At 35.9% G+C, this 10872-nt stretch overlaps 2 protein-coding genes across 2 annotated transcripts in view; one reads left to right on the forward strand and one right to left on the reverse strand.

Moving 5' to 3' along the window:
* Window positions 1-1657, forward strand: part of LOC107564534 (retinal-specific ATP-binding cassette transporter-like) — a 53346-nt gene extending 51689 nt beyond the window's left edge. The window contains exons 49-51 of the mRNA XM_016249636.1: window positions 200-292; window positions 680-929; window positions 1231-1657. Of these exons, the coding sequence (XP_016105122.1) occupies window positions 200-292; window positions 680-929; window positions 1231-1350 (463 nt within the window). The 3' untranslated portion in view covers window positions 1351-1657. The remainder of the gene's footprint in view (window positions 1-199; window positions 293-679; window positions 930-1230) is intronic.
* Window positions 1658-1883: 226 nt separating this feature from the next.
* Window positions 1884-8781, reverse strand: LOC107564537 (very-long-chain enoyl-CoA reductase-like). Its single transcript, XM_016249640.1, has 12 exons — window positions 8595-8781; window positions 8128-8179; window positions 7968-8012; window positions 7187-7290; window positions 6979-7094; window positions 6370-6475; window positions 5861-5933; window positions 5747-5790; window positions 5380-5437; window positions 5016-5104; window positions 4778-4823; window positions 1884-3264 (listed from the first exon to the last, which is right to left on the reverse strand). The coding sequence occupies exons 1-12, from the start codon at window positions 8757-8759 to the stop codon at window positions 3137-3139; spliced, it is 1026 nt and encodes a 341-aa protein (XP_016105126.1). The 5' UTR covers window positions 8760-8781; the 3' UTR covers window positions 1884-3136.
* Between the last annotated feature and the right edge of the window lie 2091 nt (window positions 8782-10872).

The raw sequence follows: 10872 nt of genomic DNA on the forward strand, positions 1-10872 counted from the left end.
AGTGTCTCAGGTATTATCTTTAATGAATAATTATTTATTTTAAATTATTTATCATTATTATTTTAATAAAAATTAAATATTATTTTATTTTTTTACGTGTCCAAATATTTATAATTATTTATTTGAATGTATTATTCATTATTTTCTTACATGGAAATTAAAATGAAGTATTTATTTACTTTTTTTTTTTTTTTTACAGTATGGAAGAGTGTGAAGCTCTTTGTACTCGCTTGGCCATCATGGTCAATGGGACGTTTAAGTGTCTGGGCACAATCCAGCATCTGAAATACAAGTGAGTATGTTTGGAAAGTATTAGTTTTATTTTTAAAATGAAGTATTTATTTACTTTTTTTTTTTTTTTTTTACAGTATGGAAGAGTGTGAAGCTCTTTGTACTCGCTTGGCCATCATGGTCAATGGGACGTTTAAGTGTCTGGGCACAATCCAGCATCTGAAATACAAGTGAGTATGTTTGGAAAGTATTAGTTTTATTTTAAAAGCATTAATTTCAAGGATGCCATTCCCACATTACCACAAATCAACTTCATTGTTCTTCCTGCCTTAAATTCTCAACTTCCAAAGGTGATATGCAAAACAACTTTAATCCATTAAATGTAAAATCGAGCTTGCACTTGTTTTGTCGCTCATGTTTTAGACATATTGATTGTGCTTGCGGACAGGTTTGGAGGTGGCTATGTAGTCACGATGAAGATCAAAGCTGAAAAAGCAGGCATACCTCCTGATCTGGTCCCAGCTGAGTCATTCATGGAAAGCAGCTTCCCAGGATGTATACAACGAGAGAAACACTACAACACTTTACAATACGAAATTGTCGCCGCCTCACTGGCACGAGTCTTCCAGCTGGTGTTGACTAACAAAGAGAGACTGAACATTGAGGACTACTCTGTGTCTCAGACCACATTAGACCAGGTAACTTCACCATCACCATCACGTCATTAGCAGGTGCGATGAAAGCTTCAAGCAACAACTCTCTTTCACGTCAATCCATACCAGCTATCAGCAGCATGTTAAGACTTTGTTATTTTAGCATTTCACTTTTTACTGCAGACAAGTAAAATAGCTTGATGCTGTAAAATTGACATGCTGTGCTCTAGGGACCTTCCATTAGAAATTAATTATTGGTTGAAATTCCCATGCTGAGATTGAATTCGATTTGTTCAGCAGATGTGACTGTCAGGACTAACAGCTCATATGTTTCACTGCCTTACAGGTGTTTGTGAGTTTTGCCAAGCAGCAGTCAGGAGAGGATGATACTCAGCTCAGAGCATCAGTGCCGAGACGAGAGAAAAAGATCTCTCCGCTACGAAGAGATGCGACGAAAAACAGTTAAAATGGACTCATATGCTTCAAAAGGACTCATGGCTGACAGCACATTACACCGTGTTGTTTATGGAGTTCCTAAAGCCTTTTATATATGTATTTATACACAAAACCTGCTGCATCTATTTTAGGTTTTAAAAATGTCAGATTTTTTCATTAATATCTAACATTTTTCAACATCTGCCCTCAGTCTATAGCACTTCGAGCCAAAGGTCAATCTCCACCCACTGAAAAGAAAAACCTCCACATATCAAAGGGATAGTCCATCCAAAAATGAAAATTCTGTCATCATTTACTCACCCTCATGTTGTTCCAAACCTATGACAAGATATTGTGAAGAATGTTAGTAATCAAACAGTTTTGGTTCCCATTGACTTCCATTATATGAACAAATAATCTAATGAAAATCAAATGGAACCAAAATTGTTTGGTTACCAACGTTCTTCAAAATATCTTCTTTTGTGTTTAGCAGGAAAACAAAAAAAAGTAATACATGTTTGGAAAGACGTGAGGGTGAGTAATTGATTTTTGTGTGAACTATCCCTTTATTACTGGTGATTTGATGCAGCACAGTAAAAATATTTGTATAAAACTTAAAAAATATTCAGTTTCCACATACAAAACTTCCATGCAATTTGAAATGTGTTTACTATGTTTATACATTTGTAAATATTAGTGTTTTTCTTTCTTGCAATTGCAGTTTTGCTGGTTTTGCTGTACAAATCTTTGAAATGTTGAACCAAAGCACATCTGTTACAGCAGTGCCTGTGAATGCACACGCAATGAAATGCTTAATTCTAATGTAACACATTAATACATTACTTTTGTACTGCTTAAACATCAAAAGTATAAACTCAAATTAATTAGAAATCTACAATCTGAACCTGAAACTTCTGCAAATTTGCAGCATCACTGCATTTTTCCATCAAAGTTACTTTTTATTGTTACTATTTTTCAGGGTCAGCTGGCTGGCGCTCACGTTGTATAATGCTTGGCTTGCAGGTGTTTTTTTTTTTTTTGATATTTTTGCATAGAGTGAAGGTGAATACACGATGATGTAATTATGACAACAGGCTAACTTGACCATGCGAACCAGGCAAACCTTGACCTCGTGGTGTAGCCAATGACAATCGGGAAGGATATGTGGCTTTTTGGGGGAAGGTTTAAATGTATTCATTAGCAAATAGTTTTAATATGCAATAATACAGCTTTCAATGACAAAACACTATTCTATAAGTTTGTTTTACCATGTCTTGAAAATACTGACATTTGGAAACTGACGATCACTTATTTCTGGGAAATAAAATCTTCAGTAACATTTTCTTTATGACACAAACACTGATATGTTCTGCAAAATGTTTTAATGGAATACAAAAATGAACAATCAACATCAATAAAATCACATTGTACACTTTTTCTGCTTGGTGGTCTGCAGACCTTCACATTTGGGACTCAACTTACACTCTTTGATGTCAAGCAAATGTTTAAGTTTGCCAAAGAATACACCTCCCTTAAACCCCCCCCCCCCCCTCTCCTTTTTGCAAGAAGTTTCTGTTATTTTATCTTCCTCAAACTTGCAGGACAGCCTCAATCTATTCTCAGTAAGACTCTCTTCATAATTAATGTAATTAATAGTAATTACCATTTCACACTTCAGACACTATCACAATCTTAACTGTGTCTGAATAAATCACAAGGTCTGACAGAGAAACACTTATTTTCTTGCTTATAATATGATGTTTGGTGACGCATCCAATGAGAAAAGTGTGTGTAGGTTCATCATCCATCCAATCGATCTAGAAGAAGAGTGGAATGATGGCTGTTCTCAGGTCAGGATAGTCTTTGAATTGCTCAGTGTAGGTTTTATGCTTTGCCCGAGCCCATATAGTCATCTGAATAAAACCCAAAAATGCGAAAACTCCCACTGCAAAGATATGAAAGATTCATGGTTATTATTAGGTAAGAGCAGCAAAATATATACTCAATAAAATATTATACCCAGAGAGCACTGATGGGAAATATTTTGCTTGCAGAATATTAAATGTAGCTCATTCATTTTGTGTCAATGTTTATTTTTTACCTTTTTAAACTTTAAATAATTTCCAGGTTTAGATTTTGAATCCCAGATTTGGTCTTTGGCCCAATCCCATTTCTACCCTTTACCCCTAAACTTTCCCCTACCCCTATGTTTCGCGCATTCAATCTTGTGTTTATATTTACGGCTCTTCAAAGAAATGTTTGTGTAAAAAAATAAAAATAATTAAAAAAAATCGCTAGTTAAGGGTTAGTTCACCCAAAAATTTAAATTAGCCCACAAATTACTTTCTTCTTTCAGACGAATCCAGTCGGAGTTATATAAAAAATTGTCTTTGATCTTTCAAGCTGTTTAATGCCACTCAGCGGGTGTTGCATGCATCAGTCCAAAAGAAGTTAAATAAAAAGCGCCCATCCTTAAAAAAGAAAAAAAAAGGAAAAAAAAAGAAAAAAGTGTCTCACACGGCTCCGAGGGGTGAACAAAGTCCTCCTGTAGCAAATCGATGCGTTTTTGTAAGAAAAATATCCATATTCAAAACGTAATAATCACTTTAATGTAGCTTATGCCAACAGTCCTACACGGGAGCAGCTCCGGGCAGATGACATATGAGGTCAGTGTTGCGAATGCGCCGCTCAGAAATGACGAACGCGGAAGCGCAGGGGAGAGTTCAAAACAAAACAACGGTCACTAATTAGAAGTACAAAATGAGGATTTGTAAAGAAGAATGTTTTCCTTTGCTAAAGTAAGGAAACGTTTACTTCCTTTGATCCTGTAAACATAGGTTGGTTTTCACGAGACTCACCGGCACATGCGCAACGCTGAGCTCATACGTCATTCGCACAGAACTGCTTCCGTGTAGGACTGTTGGCGCAAGCTACATTAAAGATATGATGATTATTACATTTTGAATATGGATATTTTTCTTACAAAAACGCATCGATTCGCTACAGGAGGCCTTTGTTCACCCCCCGGAGCCTTGCGAGACACTTTTTTATGGATGGGCGCTTTTTATTTAACTTCTTTTGGACTGATGCATTAAACAGCTTGAAAGATCAAAGACAGATTTTAATATAACTCTGACTGAAATTGTCTGAAAGAAGAAAGTCATATACACCTAGGATGACTTGAGGGTGAGTAATTTGTGGGCTAATTTTCATTTTTGGGTGAACTAATCCTTTAGCTAACATTAAACCATTAAATTACTGCACAGTAGTCCACAACATATTTTTATGTCTGATCAGGACCATATCCACCATAGACATTGAGGGGGTCAAGTCCCCCCAATAATTAGATATTAGAAATCAACAAACTTTTTTTTCTCAAATATGGGCAGTTTGAGAGAGATGCAGCCTTGGACTGTTTATTGTAGTGTGCAGACGGTGTGTGATGGAATACTGTCTACCTGGAACACATTGTGTCATTGCTGTGAAGCTGATCCATGATCCCACCTGGAAATAAATGCAAATTTTCCAATTTTACATCACTACACAAAACACAGACAATATTCCTCAAGATCCCCGTAATCATCCAGAAACATTTCACATGCTGCTCTCCACAGGTGTGGACAGCCCCAGACATTCCAAATGTCTCTTTTACTGCTTTTTTGACATGAAACAGGTTATTCTGTGGACTTGACAAACCTCATATGTGTAGTTTGGGCAGGACACAAAGAAAAAGAGCCAAGTGAATGGATTATTTGTGGGATAAGGAATCTCTTTAGGCCTGGACCCTGTTGATGTGTGAGAAGAGCCTATGGTTATCCAGCAATGGAAACATCTAATATAGCTAAGAAACTGAAGAGTTAAGGATTCAGTCTGGAGAATGCATAGTCTCTGAAGAAGGTATTAATGTGACAGATAATTTTTTCTGTGCACACCCACACAGTCCTTTATGAAAGGAACAAAGAAATGGGAATTAATCGCAATCACTAGGTTTCATTGTCTGTCTTGATTGGCCATGTTTATGCCCACACAACTACAGAGATGAATCTTTATTAGGACTCACCATTACAGCTGATTCGATTCAAAATCAGATGAACTGAGAAATTTCCAAACTCACAGACCTGCATAAAATGAACAAAGAGCTGATGAAGAAAAACAGTAATGTAAAATTAAAGCTAATGTACACTACGTAACATGTGGTCCTCTAGTGGTTGACAACTAAAATAATGTGGAAGTACATTATTGTTCGATGTGCCAGTACTTATGGCTACACGACATCTTGTCAGAGTAGATGGTCACATAAATAACGTCACCAGCGTGTGCCACTTCGAGCACTTCAAAACAGTAAATGTATGTATGTAACTTTCTGTGAAATCTGTCCCTACATCATTCAAATATGAATCATCATCATAGGTTAATCAAACACATACCAAAAACATTGCCAGTGCAGAGTAGATCTGAAGTCTCCCATAAGCTAGAGAAACAACCAGAAGTTAATATGAGGCTCACAAACTAATGTAATGTGTGACATAATGAGCACTTACTTGGTGGGGTGTAGAGAGGATGGTTGATGTAATATGCCTGCCATGCTGCAAATCCCCAGTAATACAGACAGAGCTACAGAATCACGGTTTAAATTCATGTAAGGATCATGTCTAATATAACACACAGTCACTGCTCAAAGAATAACTCCTTAACTTTATACTAAATGCAAACCTTAATTGTATACTTTAGCTATGTTTAACTTAATTTAAGCTCGCTCATTTGCATGATTAGCATTCACATGAGCAGGCAATATTTTGAACGACTCTTCCATATGGTCACACCATATGTATTCTGAGTGTGTTGAAAGATACTGTAGGGGCATAATTTAAACCAGCAAGAGGACGCTTAATGGAAAGCAGCCAAATATCCCCCCCAAAGCTCCTCAATGCTTCACTGACACCACTGAACTAATGCCAATGTCATAAACACTTCAGACACATTAGCTAATGTGCCAAAAACAGTAAATACTGTGACAATTTCGTATGAAAAAATGCAGACATACACATACCAGCATGATGGTGCGTAAAGGTAATGTTCCGTCAGAAAAGCGATGGATAAAAATAGTTTCCACAAGCCTCTTAATGTAATGAAGAGAGTGGCACCAACAAGCCAGCCTGAATCAGCAGGGTCAAATATAAACCACAAACCATTTGCCACACCTTTGGTATATTATTCACTATTAATTTTCACACTGAAAAAATGAGCTGCACTTTTTAAAACTTGAAAATGTGATTCATGCGATAACATCTAAAGTCAGAAATACTATTTAACACCACTGAACCAATCAAAATACATTAAGTTACACCAGTGGTTCTCAACTCTGGCACTCGAAGTCCACTTTCCTGCAGAGTTTAGCTCCAGCCCTAATCAAACACACCTGAACAAGGTCTTCAGGAGTTATGGCAGGTGAGTTTGATCAAGGTTGGAGCTAAACTCCAAAAAAGTGGACCTCGAGTGCCAGAGTTGAGAACCACTGGGTTACACCAAAAAAACTGAATGCAATAGTTAGATCAGGCATTTAAGAAATAGAAATGATTTGTAATAGTGTGTTAACTATTCTGTCCATCAGCACGTAAAGTTCAGCTCATCTGAATAAGGGTTTTCACTCTGAACTCACTTGACAACTTTAAATGGACTTTGGGTGTAGTCATACTCGTGCCCGTAGATGTATGGAAGCCGATAGTAGAACAGCAGGTAAATGAAAAGCGGCCCAAGACACTCTGCCAGAAATACCTACGTTCAGCCCCCAACAAAACCATTATTGTCATACACACTTATACGAGCTGCTATTGTCTAAATGAGCATGTATCAGATGCTTTCTTTACCATAGTCCAGCCTAACTGTGGGCCGAGGTCCTGGAAGAACATTGTTGCGGTCGTGCCAACCGGTAGATCCTCCAGCACATCATCATCACTGAGGGCCTTTCCCTCTGAGAATCAATCAACTCAGTCATAATAAGAAGAAATGTCAAAATAAATGCACGTCAGTTAAAAATGTTATAAAAAATCCCAATAAAAACAACTTTTCTTGTTTATATTGTTAACTAACTGAAGTTTTCTCACTCTTGCATTCTCCATTGTGATATGAAGCCTGACATTCTATCAGGAGAAGTGCATATGTGCACATATGTGTCACAGCTGTTGCAGATCTAAGATTGCAAAAGCATCTGGCTACTGTGCTAGACTTTAATTCTTCTAGATTTTTTGGTTTGATGAACATTTTTGAACAAACATTTTAGAAATGGCAATGGAATACACAGGATGTCCAACAGAACAAAATAAAATAAAAAATCTAAAAAGTAAAAAAAAAATAAAATAAATCATGTAAAAAATAAATAAAACACAATGAAACGAAATGAAATAAAATAAAATAAAAGATAATATATGGATGGGAAGGTTCACCTGGATGCAGCTTCAGTGCCTGTCTTGATGGATAAAACTTGGGGTCTGCAGGGATTTCAAAAATTTTAATATTTAAAACAGCCAGGTCATATTACATCAGGTATGTAAGTAAAATAAATCATGTAAAAAATAAATAAAACACAATGAAACGAAATGAAATAAAATAAAATAAAATAAAAGATAATATATGGATGGGAAGGTTCACCTGGATGCAGCTTCAGTGCCTGTCTTGATGGATAAAACTTGGGGTCTGCAGGGATTTCAAAAATTTTAATATTTAAAACAGCCAGGTCATATTACATCAGGTATGTAAGCTGCACAGTTTGAATAAGCATATATGATTGTGTAAGAACAAAAACACTTACAAATTTTGTGCAACAATGTCTTGATCTCTGCAATGGTGGCGTTGGGCTCCACCTGAGAAAGTTCAAGAATTTTCTCAGCTGTAGCTCCCTCACAAGAAGCCTTTGTTTACTCAAATATGATTTCTGACCCAACGCAGTGTTGTTATCATTAACAGATGTTAAAACAAAAACTGTTAAAAACACTTTTTTTGTTAATTGAAATACAATTAATTATAAATATTGAAAATGTCTATAAATATAAACATATATGAAAACATATATATTTGAGTTAGTTGTCAAAGCAACATTTTTAATTTTCATTTAAAGTACTAAAATGACAAACTGAAATTAATAAAAAGTGAATAGAAATATCTTTTAAAAAGAAATACTATTAAAAATGACAAAAAATAAATACAAACCAATTCAAAAATGTTAATAAATACCATAATAGTACATATATAATACTAAAATATCACTGCTAAATGCACCTTATCCAGGTAGCAGAGTTGTGCCTTGCTCTTGAGGTCCAGGATCTCCACCTCAAAAAAGACATAATTCTTATTCTCGGTGAGCCCAGCTTTCAGGCCATGGTCACATCTGGCCTTTATGAATTGGGCTACGGCAAAGAGATTCCTTAAATCCACACATTGCATGATGCCTGCTGAGGGCTGTAGGTGAGCCCTGGTTTTGGTGGCTGGTGTACAGATGCGATCAGACCCTTACAGCCACATGGTAAGTGATGGAATGCTTATGATGACCTCACAGGCATATCGAGTTGAGTATCGCAGCCAGAGTATCTTGTTGACATAGTTAAATAGTTTTGCTCAGGTTACCACAATTTGAGATTTCAAACACTGTCAAGCTTGCATGAAAACAGGGCCTGATATATTTTATTTAGAGTATTTGTGATCTGTGTCTGCAGAAATAAGTTTGTCATCTAGTCAACCTACAGTGCAGGCACATGCACACAGACGCACACCCGTGAAGAGACGCGAGGGGCATGTCTTGGATTTGAGCTGCAGGCTGGTCTATATTTGTCTCTGACGGTGAGGGGCAATTTATCAGCCCCGCTCCACCCTGCCTCACAGACCTCTGAACCCCAATAACACTGTCAACTATCATTTCATCAAGTGCTTTGAGTTTAATCCTTCTGGTAAGGCGAGACGGCCCCCCATCACGCTTTAACTGTATCCAGCCTTTTCTTGATATTCTAGCCTTGATTACCGGCTTAAAGCATGAAGAAATGTGGCGCAGAGCATTGCTGAGATATCAGCCCTACTGTGAAAAAGTAGATGTGACCCCACACAGAGATTCTCACAGGGAACATTCTTAACCTCTTATTCTATGTATCAAATGAAAAAGTTTCCTGATTAATAATAATAATAATAATAAATTGTGTTTTTAAAATGTAAAATTGTTAAAAATCCTTCATGTTTAATTACTTTTACTACACATTAACAGAGTTACTGTAAATCTAGAGATCACCTAACATGTTTACAACCAATGTCAATATGGATTAGGCTTGTTTTGTGTATTTTTGTATGACAATTGATATACACTAATTAATAATAATAACAATAGTAATAACAACAACAACAACAACAATAATAATTTGGCTTACATTTCAACATTTAAAGAATTTCTTGAACATCTCACTTCAGCACAAATAAAATGTAAAAAGCCTAATAATTTACGTAAACAATACATTAAATATTTTCTAAAATATCTTAAATATATTCAGAAATATTAAAAACATCAACATGCATTTGGGTCAATTTTGACTTGAAAGAGAAATGTATTATTATTATTATTATTATTATTATTATTATGAATGCATAGTTTTCAGTACAGGAACCAAACTTTGCAAATGTGGCAAGGCTAGTAAAATGCATATTTTGCTAAATTATTTTTATTAGATATAACTTTTTTAAAAATGTACTTCTTTTGTACACAGCTCCATTATTAAATTCTTTAATTAATATTAAATTTTACACCTAATTATAATGGTGATGTTATATGCTATTCTCCAGAACCATCTGAAGACATGAATTAGTAGTACCCGATAGGGTTATGGTTAGAACCAATCATTATAATTGTACACAACCATAACCAGAAGATTGTCAATATCAGTAAATATACTGGTTTATCTTTAGTTAAAGCTATTAAATAATTAACTAAGCATTCCTTGTGTTAATTGACAAGTAAGTCATGGGGACACATATGGCACAAAAACAGTTCATTAACTGCAGCAATATAACCCATTCATCGCATTCAGATATTTTAGCTCTTCTATTTAAAACAGAACATCTGTGGGGAAAAAGCAAAGCCAAAATGTAATTCAAGTAATTACCTCAAAATAGGCTACTCTATTAATGACTCCATGTCTCCTCCAGTCCTCCAGATGAAAACCATGCCACACAATCGTCTCCCAGCCTCTTAAAGAATCAATGTTTTCATCCAGCATGTCCATATGAGCAGAAGAGGCCATAACTTCTCATGTGTAACCCTGCCTTGCTTTTGTTGAATGAGATGTTATCAGCCCACTAAATATCTCCTGCTGAATCCTAATGAGAATGTCAAATGGAGAGTAACTGCTCTCCACTGTTGGAAATAAATAGACAGTTGTCTCCAGTGATCAATCCAGTAGATAATTAGCCATAGAATCAGGCATACATCAAGAGGTGCTGAGGATGTGACAACTGCGCTAATTAAACTGACAGACTGAACAGTGTTTCAGCAAGCAGAGAGTAAACGCTGTTGTAATTG

This window comes from Sinocyclocheilus grahami, unplaced genomic scaffold, assembly GCF_001515645.1.
Source record: "Sinocyclocheilus grahami isolate Dianchi unplaced genomic scaffold, SAMN03320097.WGS_v1.1 scaffold945.1, whole genome shotgun sequence".
Lineage (NCBI taxonomy): Eukaryota > Metazoa > Chordata > Actinopteri > Cypriniformes > Cyprinidae > Sinocyclocheilus > Sinocyclocheilus grahami.